The sequence below is a fragment of the Heteronotia binoei genome, chromosome 11 (assembly GCF_032191835.1).
Source record: "Heteronotia binoei isolate CCM8104 ecotype False Entrance Well chromosome 11, APGP_CSIRO_Hbin_v1, whole genome shotgun sequence".
NCBI lineage: Eukaryota > Metazoa > Chordata > Lepidosauria > Squamata > Gekkonidae > Heteronotia > Heteronotia binoei.
In genome coordinates, this window is record NC_083233.1 from 81,313,449 (window position 1) to 81,339,399 (window position 25,951).

At 49.4% G+C, this 25,951-nt stretch overlaps 1 protein-coding gene across 1 annotated transcript in view; it reads left to right on the top strand.

Moving 5' to 3' along the window:
- RPH3A (rabphilin 3A) overlaps positions 1-25,951 on the top strand; it is a 101,689-nt gene that overhangs the window by 67,133 nt on the left and 8,605 nt on the right. Inside the window, exons 8-14 of the mRNA XM_060249352.1 lie at positions 7,001-7,093; positions 7,611-7,844; positions 16,997-17,076; positions 18,145-18,219; positions 20,276-20,385; positions 21,507-21,633; positions 25,777-25,833. Coding sequence (XP_060105335.1) covers positions 7,001-7,093; positions 7,611-7,844; positions 16,997-17,076; positions 18,145-18,219; positions 20,276-20,385; positions 21,507-21,633; positions 25,777-25,833 — 776 coding nt within the window. The remainder of the gene's footprint in view (positions 1-7,000; positions 7,094-7,610; positions 7,845-16,996; positions 17,077-18,144; positions 18,220-20,275; positions 20,386-21,506; positions 21,634-25,776; positions 25,834-25,951) is intronic.

A 25,951-nucleotide genomic window follows, 5' to 3' on the forward strand; every position in this document is an offset into this window, starting at 1 on the left:
AGAGTCATCCTTACATTCAGGACCAGCCCTAGACTATCTGGCAAGGTAGGCAAAGCTAACTTCTGGTGTCCTGCCATCCACACTGATAACCAATTTTCAAAAACAGATGAATTGAGGAGAAAATGAAAAGCACAAAACTTGAAATTGCTCCTTGACCTGGATAGCCCAGGTCACTGAGTCACGTGGGGGGGGCACCCGATTTGGCGTCCCCATAAGACTGGCGCCCTAGGCGATTGCTTGGTTTGTCTAGTGGCAGTGCCGGCCCAGCCTACATTGCTAATGGAGTTGTGGTTTTCCTAACATGCAAGTTTCAATCATGCTCTACGTCAGGTTGCTTCTGCCTTTGCAAATTCTTATCCAGAGTATAGTGTAAGCCAAGATCTATTGTGAGTGCAAGCTGTTTGCCCTTGCGTGGCTCAGTTTTGTCGTTTACACGCGACACTGGAAGCTGACAGCTACCGTTGATGCAAAGCTCAGAATCTGAGCATGTAAACCTTGGGGAGAGACGGTGGCTCAGTGGTAGAGCATCTGCTTGGTAAGCAGAAGGTCCCAGGTTCAATCCCTGGCATCTCCAAAAAAGGGTCCAGGCAAATAGGCGTGAAAAACCTCCGCTTGAGACCCTGGAGAGCCGCTGCCAGTCTGAGAAGACAATACTGACTTTGATGGACCAAGGGTCTGATTCAGTAGAAGGCAGCTTCATATGTTCATATGTTCCGTTTCATCTGGAGGGTGCTGTCTGGAATGGCAAAACCGACCGCAGCTTTTAGAAAACAGGAACGGGATTCCCCAGACTGAGCAGTTTGCAAAACTGCACCACTGTCTGTCTCCTTGCACCTTCAGTGAGGGAACCAAGCAGGACAGCAGAGAGGCACGCGGCTCCGATTCGAATACAGTCCTAACAAGCGGGTCTCGCTCTTGGAAGTTTTGGAAATGCGGCTGTGAAGAACGGTGGGATTGGAGGCAGAAGCAAGAGATTCTCAGGCACTGGGCCACTTTTCTTGCCTGCATTAATTTCCATCGGGGAGCACGTGTGTGTGTGCAATTTTGGATCCTGTTGTGGATGAGGCTGCCCAAGAGCAGCAGAGCACAGAAGGGACTCTGCATCAGGCCTTGCCAATGGAAACCAGACAGGTTTGGGGCCACAACAGGGACGGGGCGAGAGAAGTCATCGCAGCTTGGCCTCTGCCCTTTCCAGCTCTTGAGGTGGGGCTCCTGTCCAAGCCCCCGTTCTGCACCCCCACTCAAAAAAACGGGAGGCAAGCGATCTTGGGTATGAGGAAACCATCCCCGCTCCAGAGCTGTACAAATTGTGCCCCTCCTGCCCGCAGGTGTGAATTTTGCGGCAGCAGAAACCTCCGGGCCGCTGGGCTTCAACTTGTGGGAGGAAGGGAAACAGGTGCATTGCCTGGGGGGTTGCCAATCCCCAGGAGGGAAACCAAGCGTAAACTGTGAAATACTTAACGAAAAAAGAACACAACTGAATTAAAATGCTGCTGCTCCAGATATAATTCCACAGGAAAAGTTTCTATGTTTTCAACATACTTTTTCAGTCATGTCAAACTTTATGGCTTCCAATGTTCATACAGGAACTTTTCAAGTGTGAAGTTGAAGTGGGTGTGCAGCAAGCCTCTAACAGGAACGCGCCTTTTACTTCTGTTTCGGGGTATATCTCACTGTATGTGTCTTATCTTTTGCCCGCCCCAGAACCACTAATTTTGGAAGGGGTGTTGAAAGACCTGAGTCAGATTGAGGTGTCAAAAGAGGAGGTCCTACAACTGATAGACGAATTAAAAACTAATAAGTCACCGGGTCCGGATGGCATACATCCGAGAGTTCTGAAAGAACTCAAAGTTGAACTTGTGGATCTTCTAACAAAAATCTGTAATCTTTCATTGAAATCTGCCTCCGTTCCTGAGGACTGGAAGGTAGCAAATGTCACCCCCATCTTTAAAAAGGGTTCCAGAGGAGATCCAGGAAATTACAGGCCAGTCAGTCTGACTTCAATACCGGGAAAGTTGGTAGAAACCATTATCAAGGACAGAATGAGTAGGCACATTGATGAACACGGGTTATTGAGGAAGACTCAGCATGGGTTCTGCAAGGGAAGATCTTGCCTCACTAACCTGTTACATTTCTTTGAGGGGGTGAACAAACATGTGGACAAAGGAGACCCGATAGATGTTGTTTACCTTGACTTCCAGAAAGCTTTTGATAAAGTTCCTCATCAAAGGCTCCTTAGAAAGCTTGAGAGTCATGGAGTAAAAGGACAGGTCCTCTTGTGGATCAAAAACTGGCTGAGTAATAGGAAGCAGAGAGTGAGTATAAATGGGCAGTCTTCGCAGTGGAGGACAGTAAGCAGTGGGGTGCCGCAGGGCTCAGTACTGGGTCCCATGCTCTTTAACTTGTTCATAAATGATTTGGAGTTGGGAGTGAGCAGTGAAGTGGCCAAGTTTGCGGATGACACTAAATTGTTCAGGGTGGTGAGAACCAGAGAGGATTGTGAGGAACTCCAAAGGGATCTGTTGAGGCTGGGTGAGTGGGCGTCAACGTGGCAGATGCGGTTCAATGTGGCCAAGTGCAAAGTAATGCACATTGGGGCCAAGAATCCCAGCTACAAATACAAGTTGATGGGGTGTGAACTGGCAGAGACTGACCAAGAGAGAGATCTTGGGGTCATGGTAGATAACTCACTGAAAATATCAAGACAGTGTGCGTTTGCAATAAAAAAGGCCAACACCATGCTGGGAATTATTAGGAAGGGAACTGAAAACAAATCAGCCAGTATCATAATGCCCCTGTATAAATCGATGGTGCGGTCTCATTTGGAGTACTGTGTGCAGTTCTGGTCGCCGCACCTCAAAAAGGATATTATAGCATTGGAGAAAGTCCAGAGAAGGGCAACTAGAATGATTAAAGGGCTGGAGCACTTTCCCTATGAAGAAAGGTTGAAACGCTTGGGGCTCTTTAGCTTGGAGAAACGTCGACTGCGGGGTGACATGATAGAGGTTTACAAGATAATGCATGGGATGGAGAAAGTAGAGAAAGAAGTACTTTTCTCCCTTTCTCACAATACAAGAACTCGTGGGCATTCGTTGAAATTGCTGAGCAGACAGGTTAAAACGGATAAAGGGAAGTACTTCTTCACCCAAAGGGTGATTAACATGTGGAATTCACTGCCACAGGAGGTGGTGGCGGCCACAAGCATAGCCACCTTCAAGAGGGGTTTAGATAAAAATATGGAGCAGAGGTCCATCAGTGGCTATTAGCCACAGTGTGTGTGTATATATAAATTTTTTTGCCACTGTGTGACACAGAGTGTTGGACTGGATGGGCCGTTGGCCTGATCCAACATGGCTTCTCTTCTGTTCTTCTGTTCTTATCATTTATCACTTGCGCACAGCACTCAGGCTGTTGAATTATTGATAGTTCACTTATTGTGTAGTATATCTTTAAGTTATTCTTATTTAGTTTATAAGTTTTTGTCTTTAAAATTTTGTAAATAGATTATTAAGTTGTGTTCTGAGTCTTTTTCGTTAATTATTTCACAGTTTATGCTCGGTTTCAGACTTTCACTGTGATACTCTAGGCAACTCAATCCCCAGGTGGGGGCAGGGGATCCCCCGGTTTGGAGGCCCTCCCCCCCTCTTCAGGGTCATCAGAAAGCGGCGGGGGTGTGTGAAATGTCTGCTGGCGCTCCATCATTCCCTATAGAGACCGATTCCCATAGGCTATAATGGAAAAATGATCTGTGGGTACCTGAGACTCTGGTGGGGCTGTGTTTTTAGGTAGAAGCACCAAATTTTCAGCATCACATCTGCTGCCTCTCCTCAAGATACTCTCTAAGTTTCAAAAGGGTTGGACCAGGAGGTCCAGTTCTGTGAGCTCCAAAGGAAGGTGCCCCTCCTTCATTATTTCCAATGGAAGGAAGGCATTTAAAAGGCGTGAGGTCCCTTTAAATGTGATGGCCGGAACTCCCTTTGGAGTTCAATTGAGCTTATCACAACCTTGCTTCTGGCTCCACCCCCAATGTCTCCTGGCTCCACCCCCAAAGTCCCTAGATATTTCTTGAATTAGACTTGGCAATCCTAAGGTGAGCCGGAGGTATAGCCATGGAGGGGTGGGCACGACCCTGCCTCTGGTGTTGACCAGAGACTGTGCTGGAACTTCCAGCACCAAACAGGAAGCCATTTCTCAAAAGGGGGCTCTCGTTATCGGGCTGCTTCCTTCTGCGTCCTGCTTTCCTGCTGAACAGCCGCATTAGTATTCTGTTCATCCTATATATACCTGACCTAGATGCGTTATTTAATGGGAAGAGAGAATTTCTGTACTGCCTCTCAGTGTGTCAGGATTCAGGCTGGCCAATTGCAGCTGGATTCTGAGGCTGGGGGCTTAATTGGGGGTCCCAGAGCTTGACTTCGGATGCTCTGGCACGTGCAAAGCAAGAGCAACCCTGGGCATGCCTCTGACCATGTGCAGAGTGTTTTTTCTTCTTCAAGTGACTGCAACTGAGGCAGTTAGGATGAAGGGACAAGGTTCTGAGCTGGAGGGTGTGGCAAAAGTCTCTTCGTTTCCCAGGTGAGCCCCTCTGGCCAGTGGGATATGGTCACCATCTTCAAGTACTTGAAGGGCTGTCCTATAGACTGAGGATAGTGTGGAATTGTTTTCTGTGGCCCCAGAAAGTAGGACCAGAACCAATGGGTTGAAGTTAAGTCAAAAGAGTTTCCGGCTCAACATTAGGAAGAACGTTCTGACTGTTAGAGCGGTTCCTCAGTGGAACAGGCTTCCTCCTCGGAAGGTGGTGGGCTCTCCTTCCTTGGAGGTTTTTAAGCAAAGGCTAGATGGCCATCTGACAGCAATGAAGATCCTGTGAACTGAGGGGGAGGTGTTGGTGAGTTTCCTGCATTGTGCAGGGGGTTGGACTAGATGACCCTGGAGGTCCCTTCCAACTCTGAGATTCTAGGTTTTTAAGCAGAGGCTAGATGGCCATCTGACAACAATGGAGATCCTCTGAATTTAGGGGGAGGTGTTTGTGAGTTTCCTGCATTGTGCAGGGGGTAGGACTAGATGACCCTGGAGGTCTCTTCCAACTCTAAGATACTATGATTCTAAGAGGAGGTGGTTTTCATACCCCACTTTTCTCTGCCCGAAGGAGTCTCAAAGTGGCGGACAATTGCCCTCTCCTCCTCTCCCTGCAACAGGCACCTTATGAACGATGTTCCCTCTAAGCTGCAGAGTCTTGTGAGCAAAAATTCTGCTTTGTGAGCTACTGGCATTAAAGCTTTGAGCGACTAGCATTAAAGTTGTGAGCTACTGCATCAATTGTTGTGCTCTGGGGTCATCCTTCCTGAGCTAAGACAGAAACGTGTGAGCTGGAGGCTAAAAATCTGCGTGCTAGCTCACACTAACTCAGCTTAGGGGGAGCACTGCTTGTGAGGTAGGTGGGGCTGAGAGAGCTCCAAGAGACCTGTGACTGGCCCAAGGTGGCCCAGCAGGCTTCATGTGAGGGAGGAGTGGGGAATCAAGGCCAGATTAGAAGCCACCGCTCTTAGCCACTAAGACATGCTGAAGAGTGGGCTTCCCCCTTGTAGCCCCAAAGGAGAAATCCACCCTCAGCCTTTCTAACATTTTTATTAGCCCCCGTGCCGGGGTTCAGGGTGTGAAGTGCCTGTTTTCAGGGCCAAGGCCAAACCCTGAGACATGCGAAGGAAGAGTGTCTTAAAGTTCCCCTGAGCAGGTACAAAGTGTATTCTCTGAATGTGCTTTTAGGAGCTGCCTTGCAGAATACCTGCCAGAAGCTGGTTGGCTCACAGCCTTCCAGTCCTGCTTTCTCCACGAAACTTTTTGAGTCCTTCCCCCTTTCTGAGAGTGAGCCCGGACTCCTTCTAAGGAGCAGGGAAACCCACTTTTCCTAGTTTATTCCTGGAGAGCCAGTTTGGTATAGTGGTTAAGTATGCGGACTCGTATCTGGGAGAACCGGGTTTGATTCCCCACTCCTCCACTTGCACCTGCTAGCATGGCCTTGGGTCAGCCATAGCTCTGGCAGAGGTTGTCCTTGAAAGGGCATCTGCTGTGAGAGCCCTCTCCAGCCCCACCCACCTCACAGGGTGTCTGTTGTGGGGGAGGAAGGTAAAGGAGATTGTGAGCCGCTCTGAGACTCTTCGGAGTGCAGGGTGGGATATAAATCCAATATCTTCATCTACCTCACAGGGTGTCTGTTGTGGGGGGTGGGGAAGGTAAAGGAGATTGTGAGCCGCTCTGAGACTCTTCGGAGTGGAGGGCGGGATATAAATCCAATATCTTCATCTACCTCACAGGGTGTCTGTTGTGGGGGAGGAAGGCAAAGGAGATTGTGAGCCGCTCTGAGACTCTTTGGAGTGGAGGGCGGGATATAAATCCAATTTCTTCATCTACCTCACAGGGTGTCTGTTGTGGGGGAGGAAGGGAAAGGAGATTGTGAGCCGCTCTGAGACTCTTTGGAGTGGAGGGCAGGATATAAATCCAATATCTTCATCTACCTCACAGGGTGTCTGTTGTGGGGGAGGAAGGTAAAGGAGATTGTGAGCCGCTCTGAGACTCTTTGGAGTGGAGGGCGGGATATAAATCCAATATCTTCTTCTCCCTTGGCTGTCCTAAAATCCCAGTTCCTGGGGGCTTGTAGAACTCTGGAAGCGACTGATTAAGGAATTCAATCATGTGTCAGTGGACAGATGGCCTTCCTCAATTCTGCAAGCAGTAAGAAGCCCCAGAAATGCCCGGTGTGTCAAGGAACGCAGCAAAGAATTTCCAAAGCAAAAGGGGAAGAGTGTCCAGCTAGACTTGAACTTCCTGCATGCATTATTCTGAGAATGAAGCCCCCCAACCCAGTTTGCCACAGCTCTGCTGCAAAGATTTCCCCTCAAATGCTTTCTGCTGCCGCCTTGTGGAACAATGTGGCTTACTCCATCTGGGGAATTGTGAGCTTGGCCTTCCATGATTCTCTTTGCTTTTTTCCCTTGTTTAGGTGTAAGACGGGCCAATTCTGTCCAAGGTTCCAGTGCCAGGCCACCTCCTCCGGCTTCGAACCAGAGTCCATCCGCCCAGCTGGCAGACCAAGGTGGGTTCACTGCCAACCTCCTGACTTGGGTAGGATGCCTCTGCTCCCCCACCCCCCCGGCTTTGATCTCCCTCCACCTTTTACAGAAGGCTTTTGGAGAAAGAGACCAACTGTTCCGTAGATCCCCAAACCTGGGATTAAGACTGGATTAAAGCAGTTGATAAAACCTGTGAATAGCAGCAAATTAGCATACAGATGATAAAAGAGTTAACAAACAGATGCAAAAACGGAGTGAATTAGCATGTGTAATGGGATAAGAAGCCGATATCTCTGTTAAGCCCTGGGGGCTCCATTGCCCTGCGTGTCGTAAGTCCGTAGTCGTGATCTGCACGTGAAGCATTGAACCTCACGGTCCTTTTCCCTGGGCCACTTCAACTCAGAAGAGCAGGTGAAATCCCACAGCTGAATGTTTTTGGATGGGTGGGGAATCTCCCCTGCACATAGAAAACTAGCAGTTCAGGAGGAAAGTGAGCTGAGGTGCCTTCAGCGCGATTGAATTTCTTCTTTGTTTCCCTAGGTGGTCTGTCAATGGCTCCCTCTCAAGCAGACCCCACTTTTGCTACTCCTGGGGCCACCCGGGATGACAGAGCAGGGCCAGGGTACTCAGCACCTGTGGCCAGAGAGGAGAGGCCAATGAGGCAGGTGTCACCGTATAGCCAAGCCGCTGTGCCAGCTGCTCCACCACCTTCCCGACAGCCTCCTCCAGAGGAGGAAGAGGACGAGGCCAACAGCTATGACTCCGATGAAGCAAGTAGGTCAGGGGTGTCGAACCTGGAGGGCTGGATCTGTCAAAAATGAAACCTTGTTGGACCGGGTTGTGCGTGTCATAAAATGTAATGCCAGGAAGCATTAAATAAGAGATGCCTTCTTTGTATCTTTCCTGTGGGGTCAAGGGAACTGGGCAAGGAAGCTCTGACTTCTTCCCTTCCTTCCTTCCCAGGGAATGAGGAGAAGGAGCCTCAGCCAATGGAAGGAAGAGATGCTTGGCTCAGTAGCTCTTCTATGTGATTGAGACAGTCTGGCAAAGCAAGCAGTGCCTCCCCCCCTTCCTCCCCAAGGGAGGAGCCTCAGCCAATGGAGAAAATAGAGGCTTTGCTCTGTAGCTGCTGTGCGATTGAGGAAGCCTGGCAAAGCAAGCTGTGACTCAGAAGGAAGCAAGAGAGAAGGAGAAGGAAGCTGACTTGTTTGCGGGCCTGATAGGAGCCCTCTGGGGGCCTAATCTGGCCCCTGGGCCACATACTTGGGCCACACCCCTAAAGTAGGTAGTCTCAAGTCATGCTTGCAAAGGCAGCCTGTGCTGCCACCTCCCGATCCTTGGACTGTCTGGGGGTGGAAAATTCTGCTTGATATTGGAAGATGATGAATGTACCAAATGTTGAATCTAAGCCCCTGGACTACTGGGTGAATGTTAGACCCAGAGCCAAGGAAAAGACAAGTAGAGTTCAAGATCTTTATTTCAGCTTCATGGGCATATACACGCATTGTCAGAACTGACAAGCCCGCCAGTTCTTCCAACTTATAAACCTTTGCCCAAAGCACGCCAAGCTCAAGCGGGGGGGGTTTTGTGTGGGGTTTCTGTTAAGCTCTCATCACCACAGATGCCGTTATCAGTTCTCGGGTCGTATCTCCTCCTGTTCGCGGCCTTGGTTACATAGCAACTAGCCAACTCCCAGACATACCATCCTCCCTTCTGATAAGCAACAAGCAGCAACTACATCAAAGCAGCATAGCTAGCACAAGCACAGCATTGTATAGCTGGATACATGTGGCAAGAGGAACAAGATGGAGTGACCCTTGACAGTGACTAGCTCAGCTTTTGCATTTTGAAATTTCAACAGCTGTCGTCCAGGGTTTTTCAAATTGATTTATGCAGCTACAAGGACTAGACCCAAAGGGTGATTAACATGTGGAATTCACTGCCACAGGAGGTGGTGACGGCTACAAGCATAGCCAGCTTCAAGAGGGGTTTGGATAAAAATATGGAGCAGAGGTCCATCAGTGGCTATTAGCTTCAGCATATTATTGGAACTGTCTGGGGCAGTGATGCTCTGTATTCTTGGTGCTTGGGGGGGGGGGGGCAAAGTGGAAGGGCTTCTAGCCCCACTTGTGAACCTCCTCTTTTTTGGCCACTGTGTGACACAGAGTGTTGGACGGGATGGGCCATTGGCCTGATCCAACATGGCTTCTCTTATGTTCAGGGGTCCCTGACCTTTTGAGCCTGTGGGCACCTTTGGAATCCTGACAGAGTGTGGTGAGCGCAACCCCAAAATGGCTGCCACAGCAGACGGAACTAGCTGCAATATGGCTGCTGCAGCTTCCCTTCAGTCACAGAGCGAAGACCAGGGCTTTTTTTGTATCAAGAACTCCTTTGCGTATTAGGCCACACCCCCTGATGTAGCCAGTCTTGGAGCTTACAGCAAGCCTTGTACGAAGAACCCTGTAAGCTCTTGGAGGATTGACTACATAAGGGGCGTGTGGCCTAATATGCAAAGGAGTTCCTGCTACTAAAAAAGCCCTGGCGAAGACCTTTGTGCTGTGGGGGCAGCTCCTGCCAAAGTGACATTTTTTCAAAAGCTGCACAGGTAACCAAACTTCCAATGGCCAATCAGAAGCCTTGCGGGCTGAAAGCTCCATCAGCCCCACCCACTTTCTAAAAGCGCTTGGTGGGTGCAAGGAAAGGTGCCAACGGGGACCATCGTACCAGTGAATACCATGCTGGGAATCCTGGAGTAGAATTGTCGTTTTTGGAAACTGGAAATGGAAAATAAGGCTTCTCTAGCGCTGCATGCTGTGCCAGTGTCTGAATTCTTTGTCTTGAGCCCTGTCCTCTTTTGGACAGTTCCTGCCTGCCTTTGGATTCTGTTCTCCTGAAATGTTTTTGGTTTCTCTTGCAAATGCAGTTGTTTTCTAATGAACTTGTGTCCTGGAATCCGGGGAGGCTCGCAACTCCTTCCTGGGGGCCCACTAAGTGCTTTTAATGGCTGGTAAATAAGTAATTGGGGAAGGAAATGAATTCCGTGAGCCGGTTTCTCGCTTTCTCGTGGAAAAATAACGAGCTGCTACCCCGAGACCGAAAACTCCACACCGGAGGATTTGCATTATTCATGGCAGATGGAAGAGCTGGGAGGCATCTTTGTGCAGCCAACCTGGTGCCCACTGCGGGGGGGGGGGGGGGAGAGGGGGGCTCTGAGGTGATCGGCAAAAATTGGAACCTGAAACCAGAAGAAGCCTCTTCCAGGCCTCTGTTGCATCAAGACGACTCATGCAGCCCAATAGGGAAATCCCTTTGCAGTCAGTCTGGGGCATACAAAACCCCCATGGCTATTGCATAGAGTAGCCCCACTTGCTCTGGGGCTATATAGGGTTGCCAGCCTCCAGGAACAGGCTGGAGACCTCCCAGAATTACAGTGGGTCTCCAGACGACATCATCCATCCATCCAGTCATCCATCCATCCATCCGTCCGTCCGTCCATCCATCCATCCATTCGTTCAAACATCCATCCATCCATTCGTTCAAACATCCATCCATCCGTCTGTCCATCCATCCGTCCGTTCGTCCATCCATCCATCCATCCATCCATCCATTCGTTCAAACATCCATCCATCCGTCCGTCTGTCCATCCATCCGTCCGTTCGTCCATCCATCCATCCATCCGTCCATCCATTCGTTCAAACATCCATCCATCCGTCCGTCCATCCATCCATCCATCCGTCCATCCATCCATCCATCCATCCGTCCATCCATTCGTTCAAACATCCATCCATCCATCCATCCATCCATCCATCCATCCATCCATCCATCCATCCATCCATTGTCAAGACATTTATTCCGCTTCTCCTGGAGAAAATGGCTGCTCTGGAAGGAGGACTGCTGGGGTTGCCAATCCCCAGGTGGGGGGGGTGTTCCCCAGTTCAGAGCCCCTCCCTCACTTCAGGTTCATCAGAAAGCAGGGGCAGTGAGGTGGGAGAAGTGAAATGTCTGCTGGGCACTCCATTATTCCCTACGGAGACCGATTCCCTTAAGGTATAATGGAGAATTGATCTGCGGGTATCTGGGGCTCTGGGAAGCTGTTTTTTGAGGCAGAGGCGCCATATTTGCAGCAAAGCAATTGCTGCGTCTCCCCAAAACACCCTCCAAGTTTCAAAAAGATTGGACCAGGGAGTCCAATTCTGTGAGCCCCCAAAGAAGGTGCCCCTATCCTTCACTATTTCCAATGGAGGGAAGGCATTTAAAAGGTGTGCGGCCCCTTTAAAGGTGATGGCCAGAACTCCCTATGGAGTTCAGTTATGCTTGTCACACCCTTGCTCCTGGCTCCACCCCCCCCAAAGTCCCCAGATACTTCTTGAATTGGACCTGACAACCCTAATCCTTCCCCTTCCTAATCCCCACTCTCCCAGGCTCCACCCTCAAAACTTCCAGGTATTTCCAAATCTCTTCAGACTGGTAGGGTCTCTCCGGGTGGAGAAAGGCCCACCTGAACTCCTGCAGCTGGAGATCCTTAAGCTGGGAATGTGGGATGGAATCTGGGCTCTTGTTTACACCTGAAGCCCCTGTTTCGCTGCTCAGCCTCGGTCTGTCCGCTCCCCCCTTGGCCCTCCAATCTTAGCTCTTTACTTCCCACCCACCTGTAGCAATCAAATAGCAGGTGGGGAATTACTGCTGACCTCCAGGCGACAGGTATTATTTCCCAGGGCTTTGTTTTGTAGAAAAAGCCCAGGAAGAACTCATTTGCATATTTGGCCACACCCCCTGATGCCACCATTGTTTCACACAGGACTTTGTTTGCAGAAATAGCCCAGCAGGAACTCTTTTGCCTATTAGGCCACATCCCCTGGCATCACCATTGTTTCACACAGGGCCTTTTTTGTAGAAAAAGCTCAGCCGGAATTCATTTGCATATTAGGCCACACCCCTGATGTCACCATTGTTTCACACAGGGCTTTTTTGCAGAAAAAGTCCAGCGGGAACTCATTTGAATATTAGGCCACACCCCCAACATCACCGTTGTTTCACAGAGGGCTTTTTTGTAGAAAAAGCTCATCCAGAATTCATTTGCATATTAGGCCACACCCCTGATGTCACCATTGTTTCACACAGGGCTTTTTTGCAGAAAAAGTCCAGTGGGAACTCATTTGCATATTAGACCACCCCCCCTGAACTGCGTTCCTGTGTGTTCCTGCTCAAAATAAGCCCTGCCATTTCCTTTGGAGAAAATGGCAGCTTCAGGGGGTGGGCTGTGTGGCATTCCACTCTATGGTCCCTCCCCAAACTCCACCACGCACATGCTCCGCCCCCAAACCTCCAGGAATTTTTCCAACCCCGTGTTGGCAACCCAGCCAGGGATTCGGCTTGTATGATCTTCCTCTGCAAAGCACACAGTGCGTTCCTTGCACTCTGTTATGGCTATTCGTATTAGGACTGTTACATTGTGCTGATTAATTGTTTAGATGCACTGATTAAAAAGCGTTTTCGGTGGCTAAAAAATTCCTCTCCCTCCAATTAATCAGGCAGTTGCATTTTTATAAATTAGCTTCAGTTCCAAGTGCTAATAAAAAAAGGCAGACTCCAAATGCCAACTTCGAAGCAAATATGTGTGCTTGTGTGTTTACGAGAGACTGAAAATCTGCTTTATTTATGGAAAGGAGGCAAACGGCCTGCTCAGAGGAAGTATTGCTCCCCCCCCCCTTTAGAGCTATTGTTCTTTCTTATATGCAGGTTTAATTGATAGCATATTTTAATAGCTTTATTTTAAAATCTCAATTTAAATGAAAAATGCCCAAGGCTTCAAAAACGTGATATAATTTTTTAAAAAAATCACACACAAATGAAAGAGATACAGTATTCAAATAAGACCAGTAAGTAGTAGTTTCCTATTAAAGCACTAGCAGATAATTTGTTTAAAGAACACTGTGGATCCTAGAAGCAAAACAGATAATTAAAAATAATAAAGCAAGCCAAAGAAAAGATAATAAAAGAGCCGCAGAATAAATAGAAAGCGCGCTAGGAGGAAATATCCAATTAGGAAGACAGTGGCCCACCACCTCTGCTCATTTCTTGCCTTGAAAACCCCTTGAGGGTTTGCCAGACGCCAGTGGTGATTTGGTGGGACTTAATTACAATTAGTTATCGATTGAAAAGATCTCTGACCCTCCTTTCAAGGTCTCCAAAGTGCCTTACATACAGGCATTTAAACAGTATAGTCGGAAGGCTCAGGAAAGATACATGGAAGAATTCAGGAGAGCACTGATTTTTCTCAAGGATTCCAACCCCCCCCCCCCCCAATCTTTCTAACATAAAAACTGAAACATTTGGGGAACGTTGGAACAATCCCTAGGGAATATTTTCCATATAAAATGCACGAAACATGTTTTGAGACAAGGCTTTACTCAGAATGTAGCAGTCCCGTGGCGCAGAGTGGTAAAGCTGCAGTACTGCAGTCTGGGCTCTCTGCTCATGACCTGAGTTCGATCCCGGCGGAAGCTGGGTTCAGGTAGCCGGCTTGAGGTTGAGTCAGCCTTCCATCCTTCCGAGGTTGGTAAAATGAGTACCCAGCTTGCTGGGGGTCAAGTGTGGATGACTGGGGAAGGCAATGGCAAACCACTCCGTAAAAGGTCTGCTGTGAAAACGTCGTGATGCGACGTCACCCCAGAGTCGGAAACGACTGGTGCTTGCACAGAGGACTACCTTTCCCTTTTTCACTGTGATGAATGGATCCCTGGGTGTCTCAGATCCTAGTCTGAGGCTCCAATCGTGAACCTGCAAGGGCTTTCAAGGAGATCTTCTTTAAACGTGACTAATTGTGTTCGTCATTGATATGCTCTTATCTGTATGATGATGATACGCTATCGAAGAATTCGATGTTGTGAAGTTTCACTCAAGAGCTGGCTATGTTGCGGGTCCCTTCTATGTCTGTGTGAGAGATGGTTTCTGTCTAAAGGATGCACTGCCGGCTTTTGTTGGCCAAATGTGGGAAGGTGGTACCTAAATGCAGTGTGTGCTCTTTAACTTTCATTTCTTACCTCTTGGATGCACTAAAGGGATAGAGCGCAGAGCACGTTGCAGCGCCCCTCCCACATTGGCTGTATTTACAAATTTGCTTGTCGGAAACGAAGCCAAATAAAGTTTTTAAAGGTCAAGGTAGTCCCCTGTGCAAGCACCAGTTGTTTCTGACTCCGGGGTGACGTTGCTTTCAAAACGTTTTCACGGCAGAGTTTTTACGGGGTGGTTTGCCATTGCCTTCCCCAGTCCTCTACACTTTCCCCCCAGCAAGCTGGGTGCTCATTTTACTGACTTCAGAAGGATGGAAGGCTGAGTCAACCTGAAGCCAGCAACCTGAACCCAGCTTCTGCCAGGATCGAACTCAGGTCGCGAGCACAGCTTAGGACTGCAGTACTGCAGCTTTAACACTCTGCGCCATAGGGCTCCTTGCTTTACTTTTTAAAGGTAAAGGTAGTTCTCTGTGTAAGCACCAGTCGTTTCTGACTCTGGGGTGATGTTGCTTTCACAAAGTTTTCACGGCAGACTTTTTACGGGGTGGTTTGCCATTGCCTTCCCCAGTCCTCTACACTTCCCCCCAGCAAGCTGGGTGCTCATTTTACTGACTCCGGAAGGATGGAAGGCTGAGTCAACCTGAAGCCGGCTACCTGAAACCAGCTTCCGCTGGGATCGTACTCAAGTCGTGAGCAGAGAGTTCAGACTACAGTACTGCAGCTTTACCACTCTGCTTTTGCTTAGTTGCAAATGATGCATTTTACATTGTTCCAACAGTAAAATATATTTAGGGTTGATAACAAAGTATTACTTCCTTATATTTCAGTTTTCCCTGAATGTACGGAAAAAAGATTTTTTTTTTTCATACCTTCAGGGGAAATTGAAATATAAGGAATTCATATTTTACAGAAATTTTACATTTCGAAGAATGGTATAAGGGTAAAATACAGGATAAAGCAGAATAATATGATCTAGGACAGGGATGGCCGTAGCTGCTTAATGTAAGAGCCACACAGAATAAACGTCAGATGTCTGAGAGCTGCATGACATGAACATCAGATGTTTGAGGGAAGGAAGGAAGGAAGATAGATGGGAAGAGGGGAGGGAGGGAGAAGTGGACAGAAAGCAACTCTAAATGCAGCGATTTAAAGAGAGAAATGCCTTCTTCAAGCCAACTGACGGGGCTGTGGGGGCTTTGAGAGCCTGAAGCCAGCTGGGGTGACCTTGGTTCAGTCACAGCTCTTTCAGAGCTCTCTCAGCCTCCCAAAAGAAGTCTAGCTCACCGCCTAGTGGTGGATAATGCTTTGAGAGCCACACAATGCGTGCGACAGAGCCACATGTGGCTAGGAATATTTAATCAACAGCTGCCGCTAAATAAATAATTGAGTAACGATAAAGTTTTCAATTTTTCTGCCCCTTCTGCTTCTTGGTTCTTTTGACATCGGCCCCCTTTCCCTCCCTCCGCCCCAAGCATGCCCCTTGCCAGGCCCATAGGTAGGATTTTAAAAGTTGGGGGGCACATAATGGCTCCCCTCCCCTGGCCACTCCCATGAGTCAGAGAACCTGCGACGGCCCTTTAATGGGGGAGGGGGCAGTGGCTGCTCTGGGTCACCCTCCTGTGCAATTTAAATTATGGGGAGAAGAAGAAGAAGATATTGGATTTATATCCTGCCCTCCACTCCGAAGAGTCTCAGAGCGGCTCACAACCTCCTTTCCCTTCCTCCCCCACAACAGACACCCTGTGAGGTAGATGAAGATATTGGATTTATATCCTGCCCTCCACTCCGAAGAGTCTCAGAGCGGCTCACAATCTCCTTTCCCTTCCTCCCCCACAACAGACACCCTGTGAGGTGGGTGGGGCTGGAGAGGGCTCTCACAACAGCTGCCCTTTCAAGGACAACCTCTGCCAGAGCTCTGGCTGACCCAAGGCCATCCCAGCAGGTGCAAGTGGAGGAGTGGGGAATCAAACCCGGTTCTCCCAGATAAGAGTCCTCACACTTAAGCACTACACAAAACTGGCTCTCTTACAATCACCTTCTCTTTCTCCCCCACAACAGACACCCTGTGAGGTGGGTGGGGCTGAGAGGACTCTCACAGCAACTGCCCTCTCGAGGACAACCTCTGCCAGAGCTATGGCTGACCCAAGGCCATGCTAGCAGGTGAAAGTGGAGGAGTGGGGAATCAAACACGGTTCTCCCAGATAAGAGTCCGCACACTTCACCACTACACCAAACTGGTGTAGGGGTGGCGCAGCCCCCTGCCTCTCAGCTGTCACACCCATGGTGGTGGCAGGGGGAGGGGGAGGGAAGGTCAGGGGCACCACACAGGAAGTCAGAGGACAGGACCCCAAAGGCCCCCTGTAGCTACAGGCCTGCCGCTTGCTGCCTCTAGCCCTTCCTTTCTGTAGTAATAATAATAATAATAATAATATTTTATATCCCGCCCTCCCCGCCGCAGCAGGCTCAGGGCAGCTCACGACGTATAATAAATACAAAATTACAATATAAAACATTGTATCAGTACAGTATATAATTTCCTAATAAAACCATTGTAATTAAAGCCATCAAAAGTTAAAAACTAACATTTTGCAGGTGCTACGCTCTGGATGTTCTCCTCTTGTAATTTATGATGGCCGTATGTATTAGACTAAAATCCACATTAAGCGAAGGCCCTACGGAATTGACTAAGACTCCGCAGGGCCCGCGCTTCATCCGGTCGTTGGTTCCACCAGTGTGGAGCTGCGATCAAAAAGGCGCTTTCTCTCGTACTCTTCAATTTGGCCTCCTTCGGCCCGTGTCCCTCAGCAAAGTTGTTGGTCTCTAAAGTGCTCCTAGGCTCGAATACAACGGTTCTACTGCAGACCAGTCTGGCTGCAAAAACCTTTTTCTCTCTGTTTCTGTCTTTCTCTGCAGCCACTTTGGGAGCTTTGGAATTCAGCCTCTTGTACGACCCGGAGAATAGCTCTTTGCACTGCGCCATCATCAAGGCGAAAGTAAGTTTGGCTCTTCCAGGTGTGGCCCGGTTCCTGTAAGGGGAGATCTGTCTTGAGATCCCACACTCCTCTGTCTGAAGCCAGTTGGGGTGACCTTGGGTCAGTCACAGCTCTTTCAGAGCTATCTCAGCCCCCCCCCCCCAAGAAGTCTAGCTCACCGCCTAGTGGTGGATAATGCTAAAAGAGCTGGAACTTCAAGCCCTTTCTTACATGCCCAGGGAAATGCTGATTGCCACTTTGAGGTCCATCAGCATTTTTTCTCCAGGCCAGTTTGGTCAGGAATCCTGGAGGCTTTTTACCCTCTTCTGAGCCTGGAGCAGGGGTCACTGGGGGTGTTTGAGGGGAAGTATTTGTGGATTTCCTGCATTGTGCAAGGCGTTGGACTAGATGACCCTGGAGGTCCCTTCCAACTCTAGGATTCAGGTTGCCAGACAATCTTAGGACCTCCTGGCTATACTACAAACCAGGGTGACCAAACTGCAGCTGTGGAGCCGCATGTGGCTCTTTCACACATATTGTGCGGCTTTTGAAACTTCCACTGCCCTGTCGGCCAGCTTGGACAAGGCATTTCTCTCTTTAAATCACTCCTCCAAGCCAAGCCAGCCAGCAGCTTGGAGAATGCATTTAAAATTAAAGTTGCTTTCTTTCCACCCCCCTTCCCTCCACCTCCCCTCCCCATCTATTTTCCTTCCTTCCTTCCTTCCTTCCTTCCTTCCTTCCTTCCTTCCTTCCTTCCTTCCTTCCTTCCTTCCTTCCTTCCTTCCTTCCTTCCTTCCTTCCTTCCCGCAAGCATCTGATGTTCGTGTCTTGCGGCTCTCAAACATCCGGCGTATATCCAGTGTGTCCCCATAGAGCACTCCCCAGAATCCTTTGCAACATGCAGGCTTTTCTTGGGCTTCTCAGTAGAGATGTCCATGTATGTTGAAAGGTACTGCTGAAAGGTACCTTCAAAACTCTTCTTAAAAATCAGTTTTCGGAAAGTGTCCTAAGTCAGCCATTGCCGGGTTGGTTCAGTCCTGTCCTTTTCTTTGAGGAATGATTGACATGTCCCCATTTTTTCCCTGCCAGGGGCTGAAGCCAATGGACTCCAACGGGCTGGCTGATCCATACGTCAAGTTGCACCTGTTGCCAGGGGCCAGCAAGGTAAAGGGCGATGCAGTGTCTTCGGCTGTGTGCTGCTCTCATCCTCCTGGCCTTTCTGCTATTGATGGGGGGGGGGCAGTTCTGCACGGCAGTGGGGGGGGGGGGTCTTCTGGAGCCCTGCAGGAGCTCCTTTGAGATCAAGTGTCAGAACTTGAAGAACTTCAAACAACTCTTATTACTTTGTTGCAAAAGTATAAGATATTTATTGAGAACTGTGTTCGGTGAGGTACAAGTTGAGTCTGATAAGGGACTCTCTCATGGACACATTCTTTAAGGGGTTGTAACAGAAACAATAAAACCATTTCTCACACTCTCGGAGACAGTGTCTGTTCTCAGGGTCCCTTATCTCCGTGTAGGAGGAAGGAGCCCTGCTGCGCTGCTCTAGCAGGCCATCTTCAAAGGACACCTGCAGATGTTTTCCAGAGGCTATCTGCCACCCTTCAGTGGTTACAGTTTGTTTGAAATGCAAGGCATTTGGTTAGTAGACTTTATTGCAGGGACATGTGTTAGTAAACAGTTACAATATGGAGTCGGCTAGGCTAAGACTACCAGGCTCAGCATACACTACAGATACAAGTTCTGACATCAAGGTTGCCTGGAGACCTCCTGGAATTGCAACTGATTTCCACACTATAGAGATTAGTTCCCCTGGAGAAAATGGCTGCTTTGGAAGGTGGACTCGGTGGCATTGTACCTGACTGAGGCCCCTCCCTCTCTAAACCCCAGCTTCCTGAGTCTCCAGGAATTGCCCAGCTCAGAACTGGCAACCTTAGAAAATGAAAGGGCACCCAAATATCTCAAGAGATGCTTCAGCCGGTGCACAGTCTCCTGTGGGAGTAGGGACTCGTGTGGAAACCTGTAGGAAAACCCTTCAACCTTCCAGGACATCCAGTGGGTGATCCCCAAGTAGCTGTTTCATTGTAAAGGAACTTCAGGAGCAAATGAGAAAGAGAAATTGCTGAGTTGCAACACTCTGAACAATGGACTCCCCAGGACTTAACAGAGATATTGGTTTCTTATATCACTACATATGCTAACCTCATTCAGCCCTTACATCTGTATTCTCACCAATCTCCCGGAAGGGCTGTATGTCCTCTCTGTTTTATTTCTTATTTGGAATAATAGATCAGATTAGTAATTACAGTGTAATGTAATGGATAGTAGAAGGTAATGCAATTTGGAAGGGTAGATTGGAAATAGCTGGCAGATAAAAGCCATGGCTCTTCATTAGGGAGGGGGCCAGGGAAGGCTGCTGGTGTGAAAACTGACAGCTGCAATTAGGATGAAACGGCAAAGAAAGATGACCTAAAGAAGGATTTTTTTAAAAAATTAAAAGCATCAGCAGTGAATAAATGGGGGAATGCCCTGACTTGGATGGCCCCGTCTTGTTCGATCTGACAAGGTAAGCAGGTTTGGCTCCGACTAGTAATTGGATGAGAGACCTCCCAGAAAGTCCACAGTTGCTACGCAGAGGCAGCAATTGGCAAATCACCTCTGTGCATCTCTTGCCATGGAAACCCCAATGGGGGTTGCCACAGGCAGGGCTTTTTTTGTAGCAGGAACTCCTTTGCCTATTAGGCCACACCCCCTGATGTAGCCAGTCCCCCAAGAGCTTCCAGGGCTCTTAGTACAGGGCCTACTGTAAGCTCCAGGAAGATTGGCTCCATCAGGGGGGTGTGGCGTAATATGCAAAGGAGTTCCTGCTACCAAAAAGCCCTGACCACAAGTCAGTACTTTCCCCCACCGCCACCCACCAAATGGGGAATGGTGTCCCGGAGCCAGTATGGGAGAAAAGTTCTTCACTGGGTTCAAGATAAGATCCTGAAGGAAGGATGTCTTGTGATCTCTTTTCCAGTAGCCAGGAACTCCTGGTGAGCCAGGCAAACGGGCCGCTTCTGCCACACCCTCGAAGCGCATTAAATGGCCCCAGACGGGTTTAACGTTAGCCATCAAATGGTACCCCCAGTTTGGTGGCTTGACGGCAGGGCTTGCTGAGGTCTTTCAGATTCTCTCTGTTCGCTTCTCTCTGTCTGAACGGCTCCCTTCGGTTTGGCAGTCCAACAAGCTAAGGACCAAGACGCTGAGGAACACCCGGAACCCCACGTGGAACGAGACGCTGGTGTACCACGGCATCACCGAGGAAGACATGCAGCGGAAAACACTCAGGCAGGCAAAGGGTCCGGGGGGAGGAATGGCAGCGGGGCGGGGGAGGAATGTTGTCTCATAACAGGGTTCCTTTTGCATTCAGGAGCACCTGAGAGACAGATGAGATTTTGGGGATAGGGGCTTTGAAGCATCAAAGTCCCCTTTGTCAGGCAGGGGTCCGAGGAAGACTCCCGAAAGCTCATGCTCCGAAAATCTAAGGTGCTGACGGCACCTGAATGACCCCCAGGCTAGTTCGATTGCATCAGATCTTGACTGCTGAGCAGGGTCAGTTCTGGCTAGTATTTGGATGGGTGACCTCCAGGGGGAAAGAAGATGACTGTGGACTGATGCACAACAGCTTTTGGACTTTCCTCAAGTCTAAGCGAGAAGCTCTTTTGATTGGCGCAAGAAGGACTTGTATTTGTTCAGATTTGTTCTGCGGGCGTGTAGATTTGAGTTATTTTCCCTTGGCACAATCTTTTGAATTAATTATTTTCTTAAGCACTTATATGAATTAAATACCGCAGCCTTTTGTATTTTCATAACCTTGTGTTTATCAGGGCTTTTTTGGGGGGTGGGGGGAAGAACTCCTTTGCATATTAGGCCACACTCCCCTGATGTAGCCAATCCTCCAAGAGCTTACAGTAGGCCCTGTAAGAAGAGCCTTGCAAGCTCTCGGAGGATTGGCTACATCAAGGGGGTGTAGCCTAATATGCAAAGGAGTTCCTGCTACAAAAAAATTCTACAGTTGGTTAACTCAGTTCTACACAGTTAAATTTGGTTATTAATAGGGCTTTTTTGTAGCAGGAACTCCTTTGCATATTAGGCCACCTTTGCATATTAGACCCCTCTGATGGAGCCAATCCTCCTGGAGCTTACAGAAGGCCCTGTATTAAAAGCCCTGTAAGCTCTTGGAGGATTGGCTACATCAGGGGGGCGTGGCCTAATAGGCAAAGGAGTTCCTGCTACAAAAAAAGCCCTGGCTGTTTAACCTTCCAGGTCAGCTGTGACTTGATAGCTTTTCCCACTACCACCGCTACCACCAAGAGAAGATCTTGGGGGACTTGAATCTGGCGGTTCTCCTGCAGACCCTCTAAAGCAGGGTCCTTTTTTGCAATGGCTCTGTCCCTTCTCCCTCACAGGATTTCCGTGTGCGACGAGGACAAATTTGGCCACAATGAATTCATCGGTGAGACGAGGGTGGCTCTGAAGAAGGTGAAACCCAACCAGAAGAAGAACTTCAGCATCTGCCTGGAGAGAGTCATACCGGTACAGGTCGCTTCTCTGCATTTATTGGGCTGTTGAGACACGGTGAAGGGGGCTTTACCCCGCCGCCCATTCCCCCAGTGGTGAGGCTTTTCCAGAGCTCAAGGGGTGTCTTTCCTCATGGTAGAAGTCCACTGGGTCACCTCCTAAAGCTGCTTGGCAGCGGATTCAGAACGGGAAGAATTTCCCCGGCATCTCCTTAACTTGGGGGATTGACTGCCGCAAGGTGTAGTGGTGGGCAAATTTATAAAAGAGAGGTCTATTAAGAGCAATTATTATTATTATTATTATTTATTATTATTATTAGTTTATTTATATTCCACCCATTCCCCCATGGAGGCTCAGGGTGGAGTGCATCAACATAGACAATAATAATATCATAATAGAATTACAATAAAATCACAATAAAATCAGTTTCAGTAGCTAGTTAATAGTGCAGCAGGATGGTATAGTACAGGGGTGGCCAACGGTAGCTCTCCAGATGTTTTTTTGCCTTCAACTCCCATCAGCCCCAGCCAGCATGGCCAATGGCTGGGGCTGATGGGAGTTGTAGGCAAAAAACATCTGGAGAGCTACCGTTGGCCACCCCTGGTATAGTAAGATGGTACAGCAGTGTGGTACAGCGGGGGGGGGGGGGGAGGGAACTGATCTCACAAGTAGATTCTGGCCGCCTCATCCAAAAGTCTGGCGGAACAGCTCGTTTTACAGGCTCTACAAAAGGCTAACCAGCCAAGTAGGGCCCGGATCTCCATAGGGAGCTGATTCCACCAGGTCGGGGCCGAGCCGCTGCAGGTTTTCCTGGGTGAAACATCCGCCCTGGACCCATTTCAGCCGGGATGGAGATGGTATTAGTCGCCCTAACAGATGACCTAAGACGGCATCTGTCAATTAGCAATGATAGCTAAATAAAGCATCATGCTTAGTGGCAGTCTACCTTGGACTGTCAGATGCTTGGGGGAAAATGGTGTGTGTGTGTGTGGGGAGGGAGGGTTGGTATCACCACCATACCTTGACTGGGAGTCAATGTGGTGTAGTGGTTAAGTGCACGGACTCTTATCCGGGAGAACCGGGTTTGATTCTCAGCATTGTTCTGCTCAACAGCCGTTTCTGTCAGAGCTCTCTCAGCCTCACCCATTTCACAGGTTATCTGTAGTGGGGAGGGGAAGGGAAAGAAGACCAAAAGCTGCTCTGAGACTCCTTTGGGTAGCAAAGGGTAGGGTATAAATCCAATCTCTTCTCTTTTTCTTCTCCCCAAGGGACATATGCCCCTGGCCTGGGTTGGGGGAGGGGGGGCGGGACTTGGGTTTCATCCATTAAAAAAAATTCTTATCCGACATCTGACAGAAGAAGAAGAAGATATTGGATATATATACCGCCCTCCACTCCGAAGAGTTTCAGAGCAGCTCACAATCTCCTTTCCCTTCCTCCCCCACAAGAGACACCCTGTGAGGTAGATGAAGATATTGGATTTCTATCCCGCCCTCCACTCCAAAGAGTCTCAGAGCGGCTCACAATCTCCTTTCCCTTCCTCCCCTACAAGAGACACCCTGTGAGGTAGATGAAGATATTGGATTTCTATCCCGCCCTCCACTCTATCCCGCGGCTCACAATCTCCTTTACCTTCCTCCCCCCACAACAGACACCCTGTGAAGTGGGTGGGGCTGGAGAGGGCTCTCACAGCAGCTGCCCTTTCAAGGACAGAGGGGCTCACAATCTCCTTTACCTTCCTCCCCCACAACAGACATCCTGTGAGGTGGGTGGGGCTGAGAGGGCTCTCACAGCAGCTGCCCTTTCAAGGACAACTCCTATGAGAGCTCTGGCTGACCCAAGGCCATTCCAGCAGGTGCAAGTGAAGGAGTGGGGAATCAAACCCGGTTCTCCCAGATAAGAGAACTTCACCACTACACCAAACTGATTGGGCTACCTTGGGTAGGAATACTGTGCAGGGAAACCCAGCCTAAGGATGGCCAGACTTGACACAAACACCTTAGGGGATTTTCTTTTAGGGCTGCAATGTTTACTAAATTAATAAGTTAGCCCAGTTGTGAGAATCTTTTGGACAAATAAAGATGGATGCAATTTTTAAAAAGAATTAAGATTTCACGGTTTAGGGTGACAAAATGCTCCCTCGGATGTGCGATGCTGCCACAGACCTGCAGTCCCTCTTGTCCTAGCAGCCCTTCTCCGGGGGCCCAGGCAGAAAAGGCCCTGCCCAGCACAGGGACTGTGGCTTCTGCCTCTTCCCTGCCTTTGCCCTTCTCTCTCCAAGGATGCTTGTTGCCATAGGCATTGGCCTTCAAAAGGCAGGGATTTTTCTTCTTTAGAAAAGGATCTGGATTTATGTACAAATGTATGCAAATGTAATTGATCAAGGAAGATTTGTTTTGATCAAGCCCTGATATGTGGAGCCCTAACATACATTGGGGAGGGGCTGTAGCTCGGTGGAAAAGCATCTCCAGTTAAAAGATTAGGTATCTGTTGCTGTGGAAAACTTCTGAGACCCTGGAGAGCTGCTGCCAGTCTGAGTAGACAATACTGGCTCTGATGGACATAGGGTCTGATCAGTGCTGGTTTAAACTCTGTGGAAGCCCCAGGCAGTCAAAATCTCGGGGGGGGGGGGAGGGTGGTCCTTAGAATCATACAGTTGGAAGGGACCTCTAGGGTCATGTAGTCCAACCCCCTGCACAAGGCAGGAAACTCACAAACACCTCCCCCTCAATTCACAGGATCTTCATTGCTGTCAGATGGCCATCTAGCCTCTGCTTAAAAACCTCCAAGGAAGGAGAGCCCACCACCTCACAAGTTGGAAGGGTCCTCCAGGGTCATCTAGTCCAACTCCCTGCACAATGCAGGAAACTCACAAACACCTCCGCTAAATTCACAGGATCCTCATTGCTGTCAGATGGCCATCTAGCCTCTGTTGGAAAACCTCCAAGGAAGGAGAGCCCACCACTTCCCGAATTGGAAGGGACCCCAGGGTCATCTAGTCCAACCCCTGCACAAGGCAGGAACGTCACAAGTACCTCCCCCTAAATTCACAGGATCCTCATTGCTGTCAGATGGCCCTCTAGCCTCTGTTGAACAAACCTCCAAGGAAGGAGAGCCCACCACCTCCCAAGTTGGAAGGGACCCCCCAGGGTCATCTAGTCCAACCCCCTGCACAAGGCAGGAAACTCACAAACACCTTCCCCTCAATTCACAGGATCTTCATTGCTGTCAGATGGCCATCTAGCCTCTGCTTAAAAACCTCCAAGGAAGGAGAGCCCACCACCTCACGAGTTGGAAGGGTCCTCCAGGGTCATCTAGTCCAACTCCCTGCACAATGCAGGAAACTCACAAACACCTCCCGCTAAATTCACAGGATCCTCATTGCTGTCAGATGGCCATCTAGCCTCTGTTGAAAAACCTAGAAGAGTGGGAAGGGTTCCCCAGGGTCATCCAGTCCAACCCCCTGCACAAGGCAGGAAGCTCACAAACACCTCCCCCTCAATTCACAGGATCCTCATTGCTGTCAGAGGGCCATCTAGCCTCTGTTTCAAAACCTCCAAGGAAGTGGGGAGGGGAAGGGAAAGAAGACCACAAGCTGCTCTTGCAAATTATCTCAGCGTCAGGGTGCCTGCCCCACCACCTGTTGACCCCCCCTCTGCAGCCTGCAGGCACCTTCTTAAAAGCCCCTTTGTCAAAGCTGTGGGGGAGAAGCAACCTGGGCGATGACGCCAGCAGCAGCCTCACCAGGCAAATCGGCCAAAGGGCGGCTCAGTTGCTGGCTGCATGTGCAGGCTGGGAGGGCTGCAAGCAGGAGGGAAAACTGGATGGTGGGGAGCCAGCCCATGGCCCCTAAAGGCATGGAGGCCCCTAGGCCAGCGCCTACTTGGCCTAATTGTTAATCTGGCCCTGGGTCTGATTCGGTTGAAGGCAGCTTCATGTTCTTTCATGCATACATTTCCCCCATAGAAATATCTGGGCCCTTTGAAACGCAAGCAGTTTTTTAAAAAGGGGGTGGGGAGCAGAGAGCGCGGTGGGCGCACGGGCGCGGGGTTCCTTTGGGGGAGGCTCACCAGTTTTCCTAAGCTGCCTTCTGCACGTGATTACAGCAACCCTTTCCCCCCACCCCCCTCTCCTCTCCCATCCCATGCCAACCCACAGATGAAGCGCGCAGGGACCACCGGCTCCTCCCGAGGAATGGCCTTGTATGAAGACGAGGTAAGCGGTCGCGCCTTCGCTGCGGAAGGATCCTGTTTGGTTGCCCAGGACGGGAGTTGAAAGAGAGGAGCAGAAAACCGAAGCCAAGGTTGAATGCTTTGCGCAGGGCTTTTCTTAT